The sequence below is a fragment of the Gorilla gorilla genome, chromosome 1, assembly GCF_029281585.2.
Source record: "Gorilla gorilla gorilla isolate KB3781 chromosome 1, NHGRI_mGorGor1-v2.1_pri, whole genome shotgun sequence".
Lineage (NCBI taxonomy): Eukaryota > Metazoa > Chordata > Mammalia > Primates > Hominidae > Gorilla > Gorilla gorilla.
Genome location: NC_073224.2, coordinates 82,864,415 through 82,885,031, shown reverse-complemented (window position 1 = coordinate 82,885,031; position 20,617 = coordinate 82,864,415). Strand labels below are relative to the sequence as shown.

General features: G+C 42.2%; 1 protein-coding gene, 1 long non-coding RNA gene and 10 other non-coding genes across 32 annotated transcripts in view; 1 reads left to right on the top strand and 11 right to left on the bottom strand.

The window, feature by feature from the left end:
* Positions 1 to 128: 128 nt before the first annotated feature.
* LOC101143413 (uncharacterized) lies at positions 129 to 4,344 on the bottom strand. 17 transcript variants are annotated; one of them, XR_008672717.2, is made up of 12 exons: positions 4,189 to 4,318; positions 3,215 to 3,267; positions 2,985 to 3,020; positions 2,752 to 2,791; positions 2,400 to 2,429; positions 2,079 to 2,174; positions 1,693 to 1,769; positions 1,451 to 1,504; positions 897 to 926; positions 710 to 732; positions 486 to 530; positions 129 to 304 (listed from the first exon to the last, which is right to left on the bottom strand). It is a non-coding gene; the product is annotated as an uncharacterized lncRNA (long non-coding RNA). The 17 variants fall into 17 exon arrangements; XR_004067186.3 differs by having other exon boundaries at positions 2,079 to 2,116; positions 4,189 to 4,313; XR_010135388.1 differs by having other exon boundaries at positions 486 to 732; positions 4,189 to 4,323.
* Positions 375 to 451, bottom strand: LOC115932305 (small nucleolar RNA SNORD81). The gene has a single exon (XR_004068596.1). It is a non-coding gene; the product is annotated as a small nucleolar RNA SNORD81 (small nucleolar RNA).
* LOC115932337 (small nucleolar RNA SNORD47) lies at positions 595 to 671 on the bottom strand. Its single transcript, XR_004068625.1, has one exon. It is a non-coding gene; the product is annotated as a small nucleolar RNA SNORD47 (small nucleolar RNA).
* LOC115932341 (small nucleolar RNA snR60/Z15/Z230/Z193/J17) lies at positions 1,049 to 1,130 on the bottom strand. Its single transcript, XR_004068631.2, has one exon. It is a non-coding gene; the product is annotated as a small nucleolar RNA snR60/Z15/Z230/Z193/J17 (small nucleolar RNA).
* Positions 1,570 to 1,654, bottom strand: LOC115932310 (small nucleolar RNA SNORD79). The gene has a single exon (XR_004068600.1). It is a non-coding gene; the product is annotated as a small nucleolar RNA SNORD79 (small nucleolar RNA).
* Positions 1,844 to 1,908, bottom strand: LOC115932380 (small nucleolar RNA SNORD78). The gene has a single exon (XR_004068663.1). It is a non-coding gene; the product is annotated as a small nucleolar RNA SNORD78 (small nucleolar RNA).
* LOC115932340 (small nucleolar RNA SNORD44) lies at positions 2,190 to 2,250 on the bottom strand. The gene has a single exon (XR_004068630.1). It is a non-coding gene; the product is annotated as a small nucleolar RNA SNORD44 (small nucleolar RNA).
* LOC115932379 (small nucleolar RNA SNORD77) lies at positions 2,524 to 2,592 on the bottom strand. The gene has a single exon (XR_004068662.1). It is a non-coding gene; the product is annotated as a small nucleolar RNA SNORD77 (small nucleolar RNA).
* LOC115932297 (small nucleolar RNA SNORD24) lies at positions 2,858 to 2,939 on the bottom strand. The gene has a single exon (XR_004068590.2). It is a non-coding gene; the product is annotated as a small nucleolar RNA SNORD24 (small nucleolar RNA).
* LOC115932392 (small nucleolar RNA SNORD75) lies at positions 3,103 to 3,162 on the bottom strand. Its single transcript, XR_004068680.1, has one exon. It is a non-coding gene; the product is annotated as a small nucleolar RNA SNORD75 (small nucleolar RNA).
* LOC115932339 (small nucleolar RNA SNORD74) lies at positions 3,900 to 3,979 on the bottom strand. Its single transcript, XR_004068629.2, has one exon. It is a non-coding gene; the product is annotated as a small nucleolar RNA SNORD74 (small nucleolar RNA).
* Positions 4,306 to 20,617, top strand: part of ZBTB37 (zinc finger and BTB domain containing 37) — a 36,022-nt gene continuing 19,710 nt past the window's right edge. Inside the window, exons 1-4 of one of the 5 annotated variants that reach the window (XM_004027924.5) lie at positions 4,306 to 4,633; positions 5,153 to 5,348; positions 6,428 to 7,379; positions 9,697 to 9,796. In XM_004027924.5, coding sequence (XP_004027973.1) covers positions 6,457 to 7,379; positions 9,697 to 9,796 — 1,023 coding nt within the window. In that variant the 5' untranslated portion in view covers positions 4,306 to 4,633; positions 5,153 to 5,348; positions 6,428 to 6,456. Of the gene's footprint in view, positions 5,349 to 6,427; positions 7,384 to 9,696; positions 9,797 to 20,617 lie in introns of all 5 variants that reach the window. The other 4 variants (XM_055366089.2, XM_055366111.2, XM_055366105.2 and 1 more) reach the window with 4 other exon arrangements.

The window sequence follows — 20,617 nt, the reverse complement described above, 5'->3', positions numbered from 1 at the left end:
AACTGGCTGCAGTGTTAATGAAGCAAATACCATGGAGTTATAATAGCCTTTGAATGTGATTTATGCTTACAACTAATGAACAGATGAAAAGCACTGTCCTTTTTGAAGTAAACACTACACACTCCAGATGGATTACAAAAATTTATTAAAATTGGAGACATTGTTTTAATCTTCTTGTGCCATGAGACTCCATCAGGCGGTCTACAAAGACCACTGGGAGGCTGAGGATCACTTGAGCCCAGAAGTTTGAGGCTGTAGTAAAGCTTCAAAGGCCACTGCACTCCAGCTTGGGTGAGGCAAGATCCTGTCTCAAAAAATAAGACAAGACTTTTAGCCACATTTACAGACTTCAATTAAAATGCTACATGGGAATGCAGAATATCAGATCTTTTATTGTCATCAAGTAATCAGTGAGAGAGTTCAAGTTGGATTGAGATCATCATGTATTCTGCAATTATAATAGTCCCAACATTTCCAATCCTCACCTTTCAAGCAGTAAGCTGCATGCTTGCTTGTGGTCATTAAAAACCCTGAAAGCGAAGCCAACATATTAATCATGGCAAAATACAAATGTGTGATGCTTGTTAGTAGAGTAACCTCAGAATCAAAATGGAACGGTTTTATAGTGATATCATTATATTTCATTTGGCAGAATCATTACATCATTGGTTACACTGAAAATCATCACATGTACCAAAAGCTGACTCACCTAGTTTAGGATAACAGGTCTGCCTGTTTGAAGATGAAAAATAATACCCATTTAAAATTTGCCCTACTCAATTTCCTTCTCAGTCATTTTAACTTTTAAACAGCTAATCACTCCCATCTACAGATTAAGGTGTATATGCCACCAAAACCTTTTGCCACCTTAAAAATTTCCTTAAGTTTAAACTAACCTGCATTTCTTCAAGCATGAATTCTGAGTCCTGAAATTAAGGGACAATACACAGTAAGACAACTTACATACAATTAGGAGTAATCCAAAATCTCCAAACATTATAGAATGGCTATATTCCCCTTTTCAGGGCATAAACTAGAATGTTACCGCCAGATACATCAGATAGGAGCGAAAGACTTAATATTGCTCATCAGCGTTAGTCTGCTGAACTATGTTATCATCATTGTATCGGCTTTACAACGCTTAAAAACCAGACTTGAGGCGGGGCACGGTGGCTCACGCCTGTAATCCCAGCACTTTGGGAGGTCAGTGCCGGCAGATCACTTGAGGTCAAGAGTTCGAGACCAGCCTGGACAACACAGCTGTACAAAAATTAGCCAGGCATGGTGTCACATGCCTGTAATCCCAGCTACTCAAGAGGCTGAGGCAGGAGAATTCCTTGAACCTGGGAGGCAGAGGTTGCAGTGAGCTGATAGTGCCGCTGCACTCCATTCTGGGCAAGAGCTAGACTCTTGTCTCAAAAAAAAAAAAAAATACTTGGGACTGCTATACCTTTGCTTCTTTAAAACTTGCTCCACACAGTGTAGTCAAGCCGACTCTCCATACCTGTAGAAATTTAATCTCCTTTACCAATAGGTAGTAATAGGTGGATTTCTAAAAGATTTCCCAACTACTGTTTCAGTTTAAGATTAATCTCCATTTTCTTTCTCAGAGAGATTCCCATCTGCTTTAATTTTAAAATCATCACTAACAGTAGCTCAATCAATTAACGTTAACATCAACAAAACATGTACCTTTAAAAGGTATGACAGGAACTGTCTTCATGTCCTTACCCAAGCAAGTCATCCATGGATAAAAACGTTACCAGGAGCTGGAATACAAATGAGGACTTCCATTAAAATGCTAAACATCATTAAACTCTTTTCAAAGTTGTCTGTCACAGGGTTCTTCAGTGTTACCTTTGTCTACATGCTCATTTCAGGTCAGACATTTGATCAACATCATTACACAAACCCCGTTCCAAACATGCTCAAGGAAAACACATAAACACTGTTCCAGACATGCTCAAAGAAAATACAGTCAGTATTCATCAGCCAAGCCTTAAGCCATTAGCTCAGCAGTAAGCATATCACCATCAGCAGTTTCATTAAGTCTATCTACTGTTTTCATTAATACTTACCAGAACCATTAAGCTGGTCCAGGCAAGTTGGACTCCACCTAAGAAATAAGAGTGGTCTCAGAATAGCCACAGATGAGTGTTCTCCCCCTGCCAAAACTAACAAATGCCTTTAGTCAGTTAGAGCTAATTAAGACCTTCATGTTCAGTCAGCATTTGCTTATCATCATCCAGGCTGCATTTACAAACTTTCTTATTAATCATAACAAGACAAGAATCCACCATTTATTTAATGCATTCAGCACTAGTAGGAGGTAACTAAAAAGCCATTGGTGCCATAGGCAGTTTGCCCAGTTACCTGTTTACTTGGATAGTTTCACTTACCATTTCAACTTCCAGCTTTCTGTCTAATGCCTGTAATTTTAATACAAAATTGTCAGCAAAGAATATTTTAATGGTAGATTGGTGGTACACTGCTTAACTATTAACAGCAAACCACAACCACCCCAGATACATCAGACAGATAGTACATCTCTTCCTGATTAAATCTGCTGAACTATGCAACCATCATAGTTATCTGTTTTCACACTTTCTTCAGTATTAAACTTAGTATCAATATGAGAGCAAAATTCTCATTTGAAAAGAGGGGAGAGAAGCACTAACATAGATAATTATCATTGCTTTGGCTATTTTCTAATCCCTTAAAAGTGAGAAGTACAATATAGAGGTTTCTCACCTGTGTGCCAATGGCTTGAGTTAGGCTTGCTCTTTAGGACCTGGGAAGAAACAACTTCATGTGAACTTAGGTGTACTCTCTATGTTCCCCAAATCACTATTTTGGGTGCCTCAGTTAAGATAATGGTGGTTAAGATCCTCATCATTCTAGCACTCAAGAGTAGCAAATAAACTGTCATCATTGTGGCACATCCAATGGCTTTAAACCTTTTTGAGAGGGAATTTTCAACTTACTTCAGTAGCTATTCTCATCCTTCCTTTGGGACACAACTAGAAAACAAAAAGATGCAAGCAAAACAGTGAGAATGAACCTCACAGCAGTCACGTTAAATATCAATGCTGTTAACATTAAAGCCTCAGAATAGAATTTCAGAAATCCCTTCTGTCCACTACTCTTAAAGCATCACAGGCTGAGACCACCTCTTAGATTTCATTCTTCCCACCATACTTTCCCCGATTCTTACCTGTCCATAAGGTGCTATCCAGAGCCACACTGCATATGCACCCAGCACCATACCTAAAGAGATCGGGTACAGATTTTAATTCATTGTTCCAGGGTTTTTTTTTTAAAGAACGTGTTCTTTAAAAAAACGGTTCGTCTTTTTAAACCAATGATGCAGGTAACATACCATTCATTATCTAGCGACAGGTAAAGGATACACTTAATGTTACAAAGGAGCACTGCACCCGCAGTTAAGAACCACCAATGGCGGGCCGGGCGCGGTGGGTCACGGCTTGTAATCCCAGTACGTTGGGAGACCACGGCTGGTGGATCACCTGAGGTCAGGAGTTCAAGACCAGTCTCGCCAACATGGTGAAACCCCGTCTCTACTAAAAATATAAAAGCCTAGCATGGTGGCGCGCGCCTGTAGCCCCAGTTACTTGGGAGGCTGAGGCAGAATTGCTTAACTCGGGACGCGGAGGTTGCCGTTAACCGAGATCGAGCCACTGCATTCCAGCCTGGGTGACAGAACGAGGCTCGGTCTCAAAAAAAAAGAAAAAAGAAACACTAATGGAAATATTGGTGACACTGCGGAATGCAGGCACTTAAGCACGTGGACTACCACCGACAGCCTTTCATGAGAGCGGACGGCTGATGGAGGCTTGGGTCACGGCCCTTAACAATAGCTTACTCGGGTGACTCGGCATGTGCCACCATCAGAGCGGTTGGCATTCATCATTATTCTCAGATGTCCCTACCAACACAGGCTTCATCAGAGGCAGGGCACGAGAGCCGAGGCTTCTCTGCAGTTCTACTCTAACATAGTCGCAGCTTAGGTCACGCATGCACCATATGTGCAATCCCCCACCATCCTCAACTTGTAGGCCCTGCAAAGGCGCGCGACTGGCTTAGAAGTCCCAGTCAATTCAGGGTGACCTTAGCAGACAAAGGCTGGAGGGCCCAAAAACCCGCAACATTCGCAACAATAAAACCTACCTCGGCGGTGTCGACTCCTACCTCGAAAGGACAATATGGTGCCTGGGCTCTTGTATATAAGAGGTCTTTTGATGACGTCACGACGCACGCTCCCGGCAGCGTCCGCCTCGGCTCCTCCCCCTAACCTCCCTCAATCTTCCCCTCATCCAGTACCACCTTCTTCCCACCCCTTAAGTCCGCCCCTTTTCCCCGCCCTTCCTCGCCATTATGGGCAGAGACAGGACCGTCCACGTGATGCCGTGCTCCCGCCCTCCTCCCGACTGAGGAGGAAGAGCACAGAGGGGAGGGGGCGCGAGGCAAGGAAAGCTCTGGGGATGGGGGAAGGGGGGCGGTGTAAGGCTGAGTGATTTCCTTCCGGCACGTCGCCCGCTCCGTGGGAGGGGGTGGGGGGTTTCACTTCCGGGACGGTGTTCCGGCCCATTCCGGCCCATTTCCACCCCCGGAGGTAGGTGCTGCTCCTTGACTGGACTCGGGCCCCACACCCCAGTGCCACTTCCCTGCACCGGGGTCACCTCGCCCGCCCTCCGCCGCAGCGCGCTCCTGGGGCGCTCAGCTACTTTCCTTCACCCCGCCTCCAGGCACCGGGCGACCTTCCACCTCCTTGGCCCCCGGCCGGGCTGATCTGCCGGACCCGCCCCCTCGCGGGGCCCCTCCCTCAGGACCCCGGGAAGGGCGGCCCCCTCCCCCACCGCAGCCGGGACACACCCAGATACGCACACCCACCTCCCGGCAGCTCCCCGCCCGCTGCCGCCTGGAGCCGGTCCTCGGGCGCCGCCCCCTTCCTAGTTCTCACCTGAGCGCTGGCTCCCCCGCCCGACGCCTTGTCCCCATCTTCTCCGAAGTTCCTCAGTGACATTTTGCCCTTTAGCCAGTTCCCCTCTCCCCAGGCTTCCTAACGCAGAAGAAAGCTACTCAAGTGCTGGAGTGGCCAACCCCATGCCGTTCCCAATTCTCCCTTTTACAGCTCTCACCCCTCCAGTGCCGACGGTAGCGAAAGACTTTCCTCCAGGGGCTTCCTCACTGGGGAATTGCCGGAAAGAGCAAACAAAAAAGGCGCTGGTGTAGGCTCCAAAATAAACACATCTGAATTCATGATGGCATCGACAGAGGCTCTTATTGGATTAAAAGTTTCAAAACAAACAATAACGCTTTGGAAAAAGGTCAGATTGGCTAAAGTTGATTGTTGAAAACAGTGTATACACTTCCCTATTTAATAAGTGTGTTGTTAATTCGGGGCAGTACTGTGAGCTTGGCAGAGTAAGTTCCTGAAGTTTCAGGTGTGGTGTAACTATGTGATATATAGATAAGTGAACGCACATTGGGCTTAAGTAAATGTCTTCCTGTTCGGATTTATACAAACTATTTTCAGTAGTTGAAACTGTACTTTCAACTATCTTGTATGCAGCTTCAGGTTTAGTGTTTCAGCCATTTTTAAAAAATATTTTAATGGAAAAATGTTGGCATACTTGGTAAATGCTGTATTTTTTCATCGGATCTGGAGAACTAAGTTTCAGGATGGAAGTATTCATCACCACCTCGGAATTGCCAACTTCGAATTTGGCAGATTTACCCAGCTTTCCTAATTTTGACAACTGAACTTCACATTCTCTGCATCTTGGTTGAATCCTGGCACAGCTGTGGGATTTTTCCTAGAGTTTGCCTCAGAGCCCTATAACCAAAGTCTTTTTGTGGGGGGGCTCTGATTCTTAAGCTTAGAAATATTAGCCTACATTCATGTGGGATATTAGTTCTTTTATGAAATAATAAACATAATTCTTGCAGCAGGTAGTAAAATACTAAGAAGAGGGATATCAAGCCATCTATGTAGAATTGCATTTATTCAGAAAGCTTTCCTCCTCCAGAGAAAAGTTGTAAAGTTATGAGATGTTATATTCAGTCTGCAAGTACCTTATAGTTAACACTTAAAAGTCCTTCCCCCTACCTTCTGTTGAACTTCTGTTTTGATGTTATATAACTTATTAGTAAGGAAAGCATGGTCATAACATGAATTTTTAGGAGTCTAAAGATCACTTTTTAGTTTTAACTATGTCCTCCTGTGAAACTTAAACTAAAAAACCTATTGGTGATTCTGTTTCCACATCTAAACATAAGGAAGGTATTTCTTTTATCTGGAGATTTTGAAATTTTACCAGATAACTATGTTTAAATACTTTTGAAATGGAAAACATCTGGGAAGTAAAATTATAATTATTAATGAGAATATGGTTTCTTTTTTCAGCAGGGTTGAATGCACCCTCAGGCACGACCATGGAGAAAGGTGGGAACATACAATTGGAGATTCCTGACTTCAGCAACTCTGTCCTGAGCCATCTAAACCAGTTGCGCATGCAGGGCCGTCTCTGTGATATTGTGGTCAATGTGCAAGGACAAGCTTTTCGGGCTCACAAAGTGGTGCTGGCTGCCAGCTCCCCCTATTTCCGGGATCACATGTCCTTGAATGAGATGAGTACAGTCTCCATTTCAGTCATCAAGAACCCTACTGTTTTTGAACAGCTCCTTTCTTTCTGTTACACAGGGCGGATATGCCTGCAACTGGCAGATATCATCAGCTACCTAACAGCTGCCAGTTTTCTGCAAATGCAGCATATTATAGACAAATGTACACAGATCCTGGAGGGCATTCATTTCAAAATTAATGTGGCTGAGGTTGAAGCAGAATTAAGTCAAACAAGGACAAAGCATCAAGAGAGACCTCCAGAGTCTCACAGGGTTACACCAAATCTCAACCGCTCCCTTAGCCCACGACATAATACCCCAAAGGGAAACCGGCGAGGTCAGGTTAGTGCTGTGCTGGATATCAGAGAGCTAAGTCCTCCTGAGGAGTCCACCAGCCCTCAGATCATTGAACCAAGTTCTGATGTAGAGAGCCGGGAGCCCATTCTTCGGATCAACCGAGCAGGACAGTGGTATGTGGAGACAGGAGTGGCGGACCGTGGGGGTCGGAGTGATGATGAAGTTAGAGTTCTTGGAGCAGTACACATCAAAACTGAAAATCTGGAGGAGTGGCTTGGGCCTGAGAATCAGCCTTCTGGAGAAGATGGGAGTAGTGCAGAGGAAGTAACAGCCATGGTAATTGATACCACAGGCCATGGTTCTGTAGGACAGGAAAATTACACTTTAGGGTCTTCAGGAGCCAAGGTGGCTCGGCCAACAAGCAGTGAAGTTGACAGGTAGGTTTGGTTTGGTTTGGTTTTCCCATGTAATGGCTATTGTGTAGACCACTAAAGTGTCCTCTGTAGTACAGAGAGCATTTTCCTTACCTGATTTTCTTGGTCAAAATAAGTTGATGATGGGGAAACTGGAGGTGTGCCAAAAGACTTGCATTCTTATTTTTTTAAACCAGGAAGCTCCATTCCTGAAGTATTCACAATGTTGTGAGAACTGTGGTAAAGTTAGACACTTCCGTGAATCAGAATAGCATCTGCAGCCACACTAGGATAGGATCAGTAATTGCCAGGGCTTCCTCGGGATTCCAGGCAGGGAGCCGATCATCAGCTGGGAACCTAGCAGCATTGCCCTTCCTTGGTGTGTTATCACACAGGTAGGTGGCCTCCGGGAGTCTCACTTTCCTTTGTGGCACTGCTTACTTTTCTTTGCCCCCAACTACCAAATTAGAGGAAGTATGGTACCAGCAGTAATTGTTCTTTTCAAATTAGTAAAATAGTAATTCTGAAGAAAAGCGTTATGGATATTTTTCATCTCTTTTTTCCTTTGTCATGTGATGGTATCTTCCCTGTTTTCTTTCATGGATGACTGCTGCTACCACAGGCCTGACAGTCTCCCTTTTTTTCACCAGTGCTACTATGCCCCATGCCTCACTTTTCTCTTTTAATACATTGTATTTATTAGACATTTCTTTTTCGTGGAAATACCATGGGTTTCAGTCAATTGAGAGAAAGTCTCAGTTGAAAGAAAGAAATATTACTAATTTAGATTGGTAATATTTGTTCTTTTTCCCTCTTAAAAATAAATTTAAATTGACTATATGAACAAAGAAAACTAAAAAACTATTACTTTGGTCTTGAGAAACAAATGTATCACAGAGATTCAGTTAGTGTATACTGTATCCACTTCAGGTGGTCTTTTTATTTTATTTTTTTTATTTGAGACGGAGTCTCGCTGTGTTTTCCAGGCTGGAGTGCAGTGGTGCGATCTCGGCTCACTGCAAGCTCTGCCTCCCAGGTTCACACCATTCTTCTGCCTCAGCCTCCCGAGTAGCTGGGACTACAGGTGCCTGCCCCCACGCTCAGCTAATTTTTGTATGTGTGTTTTTAGTAGAGATGGGGTTTCACCATGTTAGCCAGGATGGTCTCGATCTCCTGACCTCGTGACCTGCCTGCCTCAGCCTCCCAAAGTGCTGGGATTACAGGTGTGAGCCACTGCGCCCGGCCTTATTTTATTTTATTTTTGAGATGAAGTCTCACTCTGTTGCCCAGGTTAGAGTGCAGTGGTGCAATCTTGGCTCACTCCAGCCTCTACCTCCTGGATTCAGGCGTTTCTCCTGCCACTGTGCCTGGCTTCAGGTGATCTTGATTTGAGTATTGTCTTCCTGTGTCCTCATTAAAATAATCTTGAGCATAGAACTTGTCCTCCTATGTTAGAACTGTATCAGAAGTTCTCGGGTGATGGGTGCACCAAAATCTCACAGATCACCAAAGAACTTACTTATGTAACCAGATACCACCTGTTCCATGATAACTTATGGAAATAAAATTAAAAAAAAAAAAACTATCAGAAGTAATATCAGGGCCAGGTGTGGTGGCTCACACCTGTGATCCCAGCACTTTGGGAGGCTGAGGCGGGTGGATCACTTGAGGCCAGGACTTTGAGACCAGCCTGGCCAACATGGTGAACCCCCATCTCTACTAAAAATACAAAAATTAGCCGAGCTTGGTGGCACGCACCTGTAGTCTCAGCTACTGGGCCAGCTGAGGCAGGAGAATCGCTTGAACCCAGGAAGTGGAGGTTGCAGTTAGCTGGGATCGCGCCACTGTACTCCAGCCTGGGCAACAGAGCAAGACTCTGTCTCAAAAAAAAAAAAAAAAGTATCAACTTCAATGCAAAGATTTTTTAATCTCCATGATCTATATCAATAGTCTAAAATACAGATTATTATGGGACCTTGGGGAAGAAACAGCCAAAAACTTGGTAATTACGTAGAAGAAACAAAATTATAGGCCCCGTTTTAATTTATTCTTTTATGGTCTCCCAGTATTTATATAGGGAAGAAAGCTTATATTTAGCTTTAGCTTCACCAGCTCATATGTTCTATCTGTTATGTCATTTTGTGTTTATTAAATTTACTAGGGCTAACCTATTATTTCAAATCAGATTATGTATTAACTCCACGAAACTATTCCTCAGTTATTTGTTGCTTGGTTTGTTCCCCCTTCCTCAGCCATAGAATAAAGAGGGGCGACATCACCATTTTTCAGGTTCTTTGATGCTGCTTTTCTATTAGTCCCCTTTATGTTCCTCTTCCAACAGATTTAGCCCCTCCGGCAGTGTTGTTCCCTTGACAGAGAGACACAGAGCCAGAAGTGAGTCTCCTGGGAGAATGGATGAGCCTAAGCAACCCAGCTCCCAGGTATGGAGTTGTGGATTTAGAACTGCTTTGGTGGTTGGAGGAATTGCTACTGTGTATGAATAGAAAATAATGAAAAAGAAAAGATGTAGGAGAGGTAACAATGGCCCTGTTAAAGAAATACTGTATTTTTTTTTCCTGAGGGTAGCAGAAGTTTAATATTAAAATTATACAGAGACATCACCAGAAAGGAAAATTGCAGACTGGTATTTCTACCAAGCATAGATGCAAATATTTTGAAAAGAACATTAACAAATTAACACTGATAGCTGGTTTAACATTTTAAAATTAATCATTGTAATCTGTTTCATTAATAAGGAAAAAGTGATAAATTACATGTGGCAATTTTGATAGATACAGAAAAGAGCAGTTGGCTAAAACTCTTAGCAAACTAGAAATACAAGGGAACTGGCCGGGCGCAGTGGCTCATGCCTGTAATCCCAGCACTTTGGGAGGCCGAGGCAGGTGGATCACCTGAGGTCCGGAGTTCGAGACCAGCTTGACCAACATGGAGAAAACCCGTCTCTACTAAAAATACAAAATTAGCCAGGCATGGTGGCACGTGCCCGTGATCCCAACTACTCCAGAGGCTGAGGCAGGAGAATGGCTTGAACCCGGGAGGTGGAGGTTGCTGTGAGCCGAGATCGCACCATTGCACTCCAGCCTGGGCCACAAGAGTGAAACTCCGTCTCAAAAAAAAAAAAAAAAAAAAAAAAAGAAATACAAGGGAACTTTCTTAATCTGATTGAAAGTATCTATCTAAAAAATCTATAGAAAACATCTTTTTTTTTTTTTTTTGAGACGGAGTCTCGAGTCTCACCCTGTCGCCCAGGCTGGAGTGCATGGAGTGCAGTGGTGCAATCTCGGCTCACTGCAAGCTCCACCTCCCAGGTTCACGCCATTCTCCTGCCTCAGCCTCCCAAGTAGCTGGGACTACAGGCACCTGCCACCACGCCCGGCTAATTATTTGTATTTTTAGTAGAGACGGGGTCTCACCGTGTTAGCCCGGATGGTCTCGATCTCCTGACCTCGTGATCCGCCTGCCTCAGCCTCCCAAAATGCTGGGATTACAGGTGTGAGCCACTGCACCCAGCCCAGAAAACATCTTAATAGTAAATTATTGAAAGCTTCCCTCGTGTGATTGGGAATGAGACAGAATGTCTGCTACCACCACTTCTACCCAGCTTTTTATTTGTAGTCCTAGTCAGTGCAATAAAGCAAGAAATACAAATTTATAGCATAAGGATGACAAAGAAAGAAATAGAACTTTTGTTATTAGTAGACAGCCTGACTTTGTTATGTAAAAAATGCAAAGTTAAATACTGTATTTGATTACTTTTTTTTTTAAATTCTTGCTTGTGGGCGTGCAGGAAAATACACTTTCGGTGTCAGCAGAGTTTGGGAAATATAAAAAAGTAAGATTGTGGAACTCTTTCCTGATTATAATAACCACACTGTAGACGTGATAGTAATAAAAAATAATCGCAGAAAACTACATACAGGTAATTTGCAGGTAATTTAGGACCTGGAATCGAAAGTCTGATTATTATATGTGTGTGTGTGTGTACGTGTGTACTGTATATACTATATGTAGTATACACACACTATGTATACTGTAGTATACACACACTATGTATACTGTAGTATACACACACTATGTATACTGTAGTATACACACACTATGTATACTGTAGTATACACACACTATGTATACTGTAGTATACACACACTATGTATACTGTAGTATACACACACTATGTATACTGTAGTATACACACACTATGTATACTGTAGTATACACACACTATGTATACTGTAGTATACACACACTATGTATACTGTAGTATACACACACTATGTATACTGTAGTATACACACACTATGTATACTGTAGTATACACACACTATGTATACTGTAGTATACACACACTATGTATACTGTAGTATACACACACTATGTATACTGTAGTATACACACACTATGTATACTGTAGTATACACACACTATGTATACTGTAGTATACACACACTATGTATACTGTAGTATACACACACTATGTATACTGTAGTATACACACACTATGTATACTGTAGTATACACACACTATGTATACTGTAGTATACACACACTATGTATACTGTAGTATACACACACTATGTATACTATATATACTATGTGTAGTATACACACACACAGTTACGAAGTTACTAATTTGTAGCATTTTATTTTTATATATATGTGTGCATATATATATATATATATTTTTTTTTTTTTTTTTTTTTTTTTTTGAGGCAGTCTTGCTCCGTCACCCAGGCTGGAGTGCAGTGGTGTGATCTCGGCTCGCTGCAGTCTCTGCCTCCTGGGTTCAAACGATTCTCCTGCCTCAACCTCCTGAGTAGCTGGGATTACAGGTGCCCGCCAGCACGCCTAGCTAATTTTTGTATTTTTAGTAGATAGCAGGGTTTCACCATGTGGGCCAGGCTGGTCTTGAACTCCTGAACTCAGGTGATCCGCCCACCTCAGCCTCCGAAAGTGCTGGGATTGCAGATGTGAGCCACCGCGCCCGGCCTGCATTATATATTTGTAAACAAATTGCTTATGCTTTTTTTTTTTCTGAGACAGGGTCTCACTCTGGTTGACCAGGTTGCATTGCACTGGTGCGATCTCAACTCACTTAAGCCTCAACCTCCTAGGTTCAGGTGATTCTCTCCCCTCAGCCTCCTGAGTAGCTGGAACCACAGGTGCGCACTACCATGCCCAGCTGATTTTTGTGTGTGTTTTTAGTGGAAATGGCGTTGCACCAGTTTGCCCAGGCTGGTCTCAAACTCTTGGACTCAAGCAATCTGCCTGCCTCAGCCTCCCAGTTTGCTGGGATTACAGGCGTGAGCCACTGTGCCCAGCTGCTTACACATTTTTATGTGTGTTTGCTATTTCATGTACTGTATCTTGTCATTTATTTTCTTCCTGAATATTTTGTTAGACTAACACGTTCTAGAAAGGATAGGAATGATGAGTTTTTTTCTATTTTCTTTGCAACTCTCCTTAGCAACTAATATGAGTTTGCTCTTTTTTTTTTTTTTTTCTCACAGGTCTGATTGAATGATTTTTTTTAAAGCTCATGAACTCACCAAGTAGAAGACAATAAATTGTGAACATTTTTGCCTTTAAAAAGTAAACACTGTTGAATTAAGATTACATAGCTCATGTTTCTAGCCTCTGCATTACACTGATAGTATCTTGTCTAATTTTTAACTAAACCACTGAATTATTATTACTTTTTTTTTTAGACGGAGTCTGGCTCTGTCATCCAGGCTGGAGTGCAGTGGCGCAGCCTTGGCTCACTGCAACGTCTACCTCTCTGGTTCAAACAAATCTGTCTCAGCTTCCTGAGTAGCTGGGACTACAGGTGCATGCTAGCACGCCCAGCTAATTTTTGTATTTTTAGTAGAGACAGGGTTTCACCATATTGGTCAGGCTGGTCTCAAACTCCTGACCTCAGGTAATCCAACCACCTCAGCCTCCCCGAAGTGCTGGGATTACAGGCATGAGCCACCGTGCCCAGCCTAAACCACTGAATATTTATTGTGTACATGGTATAGTAATAGCAGTAAGACATTGTTACAAACTATGTTTTTTAGTTTTGATAAGATGTTAGAAAAAATATTAGGAGCTTGGAGGAAAGGTAATTTGGCTCATATTATTAGGGCCCGTTTTCTCCTCATCTCTCAAATATGGTATGATAGCAATGCAGAGGAGGCTGTTGAGCAGATATAGGCGTGTGTCACTAATTGACAGTATATTCTGAGAAATGCTAGACCATTTTGTCATTGTGCAAATATAGAGTATACTTACACAAATTTAGATGGTATAACCTACTGCACACCTAGTTCATATGATATATCCCGTTCCTCCTAGGCTACAAACCTGTATAGCATGTTACTGTACTGAACACTGTAGGCAGTTATAAAGTAAATATTTGTGTATCTAAACATAAATTACTGAGTATAGTAAATATTTGTGTATCTAAACATAGAAACGATAGTGTAAAAATATTGTATTATAATCTTATGGAAGCACGGTTACATATGTGGTCCATCATTGACCAAAATGTTATGTGGTACATAACTGTAAATTCAGTAATGAGTCAGACGTTACAACTTAATGGGGGCATAAGACAGACTAACAAATACACAAAAAAAAACTGTAAGACTCTACAGTATAAACTTGAGTAATAGTGTTGTGGGACTGGGATTGTTTAAAAGGCAATGGAATAATGAAATCAGTGTCCACTTAAGGAAAGTGTTGTCAAGATTTTCTTTCTTTTTTTTTTTTTTTTTTTCGAGACAGGATCTCACTTTGTCGTCCAGGCTAGAGTGCAGTGGTATGATCATGGCTCACTGCAGCCTTGCCCTCCCTGGCTCAAGCAGTCCCCTCACCTCAGCTGCTGAGTAGCTGGGCCCACTGGCATGTGCCACCACACCCAGTTAATTTTTTTGTTTTTTGTAGACACAGGGTTTCACTGTGTTGCCCAGGCTGATCTCGAATTCCTGAGCTCAATGGTGGCTCACGCCTGTAATCCCATCACTTGGAAGACCAAGGTGCAGTCCTCCCACCTTGGTCTCCCAAGGGGTGGGACTACAGATGTGAGCCACCACATACAGCCTCAAGGATATTTTAAATAAGTTAGGAAGGGATAATTTATTCCATTTATACATGAGATAGGGATAAGAATTAGAATTCTGTAAGAATATTTACCTTCTTGAAGCAAAGGTACAGACAGCCTGTAATGAAATAAGAGATAAGATTGTGGAAGATTATATTAAGGGTAATATATATGCCTTAATGGATATGAAAGTTTAATATGGTAAGTCTACTCACCAGTTTTTTTCCTCTACTACAGAGAACTAAAACAGGGCAAGGACTTACAGTAAGAATGAATATTGATAGATTTGAAGAACTTCCTGATTATGGGGGTGATTAAACTGGAACACACTAATAAAGTTACTCTTTTACTTAAAAACATTCTGTAGCTTTTTCTATGACATGAAGGTTAATATACTTGGCCTAATTTTTCAAGTGATTTACAGTCTTTTTAACCCAACTTTTCCCACCGCTCATCAGCATTCACTGTCTCAAACAGATAGACTCTCCCTGTGTCAGAACCACATTAAACTATTTCTCTTTCTGCATCTAAAGTCTGAATGCCTCATTTCTTTTCAGGTGTCTGGGTTCAGCCAAGGCCCAGCTCCTAGTTTTATCTGTCCTAACTGCTCCAGTCCTCTGATTTTTCCTTTTTAGGCTACTATTATAGCATGGTACAATACAATTTTTCCTAATTCTCTAGACTCAATATATGTTGTTTCTTTTTTATTTGCATTAGTTTTGTGTCTCCTGTTAAACTGAAATCTCCTTGAGAGCAGAAACCACATTTTCTTACCTCTTTTTGTTTTTGTCTTTTGACAGTTTTAGTACCAATAAGTCTTTGTTTATTCATTGTATTTTCCCAGGGAAAGGAGAAGGGAAGGAAGGGGAAAGAGTCAGCCTGTGTTACAGAATGATTAGAAAATGGGCAAGGAAGTACCCAGTACAGTAAAATCAACCATCAAATAAACACACCCCAGTGATGGGGTCACCAGTGCCCAAAGAGGCTCTGTCTCCTGCAGTTCAGGAATAAGGGGAAGGGACCAGGAAAAGAACAGATAGGTACAGACTTTCCTACCCTCCCTTCCACCTCATAAATTCAAGATTTCACATAAAGCTTTAGTTTCTAATGGTAAACATTAAGTTACATTTGTTCATCTCCTGTTAAGCAATCTTGTGGCTACTTTGACATAAATTTCTTACACCTGTATAAAAGTTCTTGAGTGACTTGGTGTATAAATTCAACATTTAGGCTGGGCGCAGTGGCTCATGCCTATAATCCCAGCACTTTGGGAGGCTGAGACAGGCGGATCGCTTGACGTCAGGAGTGAGGTTCAAGATGAGCCTGGCTAACATGGTGAAACCCCTTCTCTAATAAAAATACAAAAACATTAGCCAGGCAGGGTGGCGGGTGCCTGTAATCCCAGATACTTGGGAGGCTGAGACAGGAGAATCATCTGAACACGGGAGGCGGAGGTTGCAGTGAGCCGAGACCATGCCATTGCCCTCCAGCCCGGGGAAGAAGAGCAAAACTCCATCTCAAAAAAAAAATCAGCATTTATTCTCTTTCTTGGCTTCCTGACCCCACTTTCTACATGGAAAGCCCCTAGTTGCTTCTCTCTACTTTAGGATTAAAGATGAGGTAGGTTTAATCCATCCAGAATCCAGCAGTGTCTTAAGGATTTAGCATGAATCACATCAAGAAAAATGGTCTTGACTCAGGAGATTGGAAACAAGGGATGGGGGTTTCCTAGCTTCTTCAGGATTTTTGCATCAATCATTTCGGAGTTGTGGAGTTGCCCTAAAAATTAAATATGTATATGCGTGGGTGTGTAGGTTTTCTTTTGGGGGTCGATGGAAAAGAGGGAGAAGGGTAGGAGACAAATTTTTAGGACAGAAGATCTGGCCCAATAGGTAATAGGGAAAGGAGAAAACTAAAGAAAGGATGGTTCAAGATCCCCACTTTTAAGAAGAGGGCTCCGCAGTCTAATGTTTCAGATTTTTTGCCAGGTACAGAACCTTCTGTCAAAGATGTTTTGGCTATTTTTCTCTCAATACAAAAAGAAGTTTGTAAACAAACCCCAAAAGAACACGGAGAAGTAGTTTGCAACTATCGGCTGGGCGAGGTGGCTCACACTTGTAATCCCAGCACTTTGGGAGGCCCAGGTATGTGGATCACCTGAGGTCATGAGTTCAAGACCAGCCTGGCCAACATGGTGAAACCCCATCTCTACTAAATATAAAACATTAGCCGGGCGTGGTGGTGGGCACCTGTAATCTCAGCTACTCGGGAGGCTGCAACAGGAGAATCACTTGAACCTGGGAGGCAGAGGTTGCAGTGAGCCAAGATGATGCCACTGCACTCCAGCCTGGGTGACAAAGCGAGACTGTCTCAAAAAAGAACATGGAGAAAGACCAGCACATTATATTTACACAAACTAGGCCACCTAGCAATCACCAACTCAGTGAAGTCCTACAAAGCCCAGACAAATACAATAACTAACGGGGTGTGGGGGAAAGCATTTAGGGGAAACAGGAACACAGGATCAGGCACACACTACCCAAGTGCGTTTTATTGCATTTGAGAGACCACGTTTTCTTATCTTCTTTGTATCTCTGACATTATCTTCTTAGTGCCTGATTAATAGTTGTTGTTTTATCTCTAAGTAATTCTAAGTAACTAAGTTTACTTAGTAGTTGCCCAATAAATAGGCACCTACTAAATAGGGAGTTATTTAGTTACTTGTAAAATCCTTAATTTTGGAGATCTTTCAAAAACATTAATACACCAAACCAGATGACTTTTTAAGGCCCTTCAGTTAACTTTGGGTCTGCAGTTAGTAACTGAAAATTAGAATGGTAGGAGGCTTTGAAGTCCATGTCAAGAATCTAGACTGATGTTTGTTTTAGAAAATACGGAAACCTTTCATTTATATGGAGTTTTCATATAAATTATATGGAGTAATTCATTAAGAAATAGTTATTGAACCAAGCACTGATCAAATTCCTAGATATTTGGCAGTGCAGAATGTCCCTGTGCTTACAACAGAGTTTACAATCTAATAGGTAATTGCCAAGTGAGAGGAATGAAATAATCCACCTCTTGACAACAGAGAGAACCATGAGGTAGCCATTTTTGCCTTTGCTTCTTTTTAAAGTTTAAAACAATAAAACTACAAAAAGTATATTGCTGCCATTGACAAGGACCCTGTCTGCATTTTGTGGTGTTTGTTCTTCTATTGCAACTTCACTGCAGTAATTTTTTGGATGAGACTGATCATAATGTGTGATGTTTGTGCTTACAGTTTATCACTGATTACTAAAATGCATTTACTTTCTGCATGTGGACAATTCTGGTATGATATTACCTTCCTTAGAGTTGGGGAGATTTCTTTTTTTCTCTTTTTTTTTTTTATTATGCTTTAAGTTCTAGGGTACATGTGCACAACGTGCAGGTTTGTTACATATGTATACATGTGCCATGTTGGTGTGCTGCACCCGTTAACTTGTCATTTACATTAGGTATATCTCCTAATGCTATCCCTCCCCGCTCCTCCCACCCCACGACAGGCCCCAGTATGTGATGTTCCCCACCCTGTGTCCAAGTGTTCTCATTGTTCAATTCCCACCTATGAGTGAGAACATGAGGTGTTTGGTTTTCCGTCCTTGTGATAGTTTGCTCAGAATGATGGTTTCCACCTTCAACCATGTCCCTACAAAGGACATGAACTCATCCTTTTTTATGGCTGCATAGTATTCCATGGTGTATATGTGCTACATTTTCTTAATCCAGTCTATCATTGTGGACATTTGGATTGGTTCCAAGTCTTTGCTATTGTGAATAGTGTCACAATAAACATAATGTGTGCATGTGTCTTTATAGCAGCATGATTTATAATCCTTTGGGTATATACCCAGTAATGGGATTGCTGAGTCAAATGGTATTTCTAGTTCTGGATCCTTGAGGAATTGCCACACTGTCTTCCACAATGGTTGAACTAGTTTACAGTCCCACCAACAGTGTAAAAGTGTTCCTATTTCTCCACATCCTCTCCAGCACCGGTTGTTTCCTGACTTTTTAATGATCGCCAGTCTAACTGGTGTGAGGTGGTATCTCATTGTGGTTTTGATTTGCATTTCTCTGGTGGCCAGTGATGGTGAGCATTTTTTCATGTGTCTGTTGGCTTCATAAATGTCTTCTTTTGAGAAGTGTCTGTTCGGCCAGACGTGGTGGCTCACAACTGCAATCCCAGCACTTTGGGAGGCCGAGGCGGGCGGATCACAAGGTCAGGAGATCAAGACCATCCTGGCTAACACGGTGAAACCCTGTCTCTACTAAAAACACAAAATATTAGCCGGGTGTGATGGCAAGCACCTGTAGTCCCAGCTACTCAGGAGGCTGAGGCAGGAGAATGGCTTGAACCCGGGAGGCAGAGCTTGCGTTGAGCTGACATCACACCACTGCACTCCAGCCTGGGTGACAGAGCAAGACTCTTGTCTCAAAAAAAAAAAAAAAAGAAGTATCTATTCATATCCTTTGCCCACTTTTTGCTGGGGTTGTTTGATTTTTTCTTGTAAATTTGTTTAAGTTCTTTGTAAATTCTGGATATTAGCCCTTTGTCAGATGGGTAGATTGTAAAAATTTTCTCCCATTCTATAGGTTGCCTATTCACTCTGATGGTAGTTTCTTTTTTTTTTTTTTTTTTTTTTTTTGAGACAGAGTCTGGCTCTGTCGCCCGGGCTGGAGTGCAGTGGCGCAATCTCTGCTCACTGCAAGCTCTGCCTCCCAGGTTCACACCATTCTCTTGCCTCAGCCTCCCGAGTAGCTGGGACTACAGGCACCCGCCACCACGCCCAGCTAATTTTTGTATTTTTAGTAGAGACAGGGTTTCACCATATTAGCCAGGATGGTCTCGATCTGCTGACCTCATGATTCGCCCACCTCGGCCTCCCAAAGTGCTAGGATTACAGGCATGAGCCACTGCACCCGGCCCTGATGGTAGTTTCTTTTGCTGTGCAGAAGCTCTTTAGTTTAATTAGATCCCGTTTGTCTATTTTGGCTTTTGTTGCCATTGCTTTTGGTGTTTTAGTCATGATGTCCTTGCCCATGCCCATGTCCTGAATGGTATTGCCTAGGTTTTCTTCTAGGGTTTTTATGGTTTTAGGTCTAACATTTAAGTCTTTAATCCATCTTGAATTAATTTTTGTATAAGGCGTAAGGAAGGGATCCAGTTTCAGCTTTGTACATATGGCTAGCCAGTTTTCCCAGCACCATTTATTAAATAGGAAATCCTTTCAGAGTTAGGGAGATTTCTTAGGGTATTGTTACCCTCAAGATTATAAATAATATGAATTTTTAATGTTTAATAATAGCTAACATTTATTCAGCACTTTAGTGTATTAACTCATTCAATGCTCAAAGCAACTAGTGAGGCAAATGCTATTACTATATTCACTTCACAGGTGAGAAAACTGAGGAATAGAAGTGTTAACTAACCTGCTCCAAGTCACACAATAAATAGAACTCAGATTTGAACACAGGTTCCAGCATCTTTAATTGCTATGTAATATTATGCATTCATCGCATAATATTTTGGGAGCATTGAAGGTCCTAAAAGTTACCATTGTATTTAGAAAAAAGAGTACTGTTGGCTGGGCATGGTGGCTCAAGCCTGTAATCGCGGCACTTTGGGAGGCCAAGGCAGGCAGATCACCTGAGGTTGGGAGTTCGAGATCAGCCTGACAACACGGAGAAACGCCATCTCTACTAAAAATACAAAAAATTAGCCAGGCATGGTGGTGCGTTCTGTAATTCCAGCTACTCGGGAGGCTGAGGCAGGAGAATTGCTTGAACCCGGGAGGTGGAGGTTGCGATGAGCCAAGATCGCACCATTGCACTCCAGCCTGGGCAAAAAGAGCGAAACTCCGTCTCAAAAAAAAAAAAAAGAAAAAAGAGTACTGTTATCATGTTCAATTCTCGTGAGAATCCTCTAAAGCTGGCAAATCGTGATAACCTTTGTACCTTATGGTTGAGAAGACAGCCTTAGAGAAGTTATTCTGTTTTGTCCTTGGTCACCCAAGACCTTTAGTGGGATCATTCCTCATTCTTTATGTGAACTCAGTTTTTATTATCCAGGGAAATGAAGCAGAAAGAAATATTAATATGAAACAAATAAAATAAT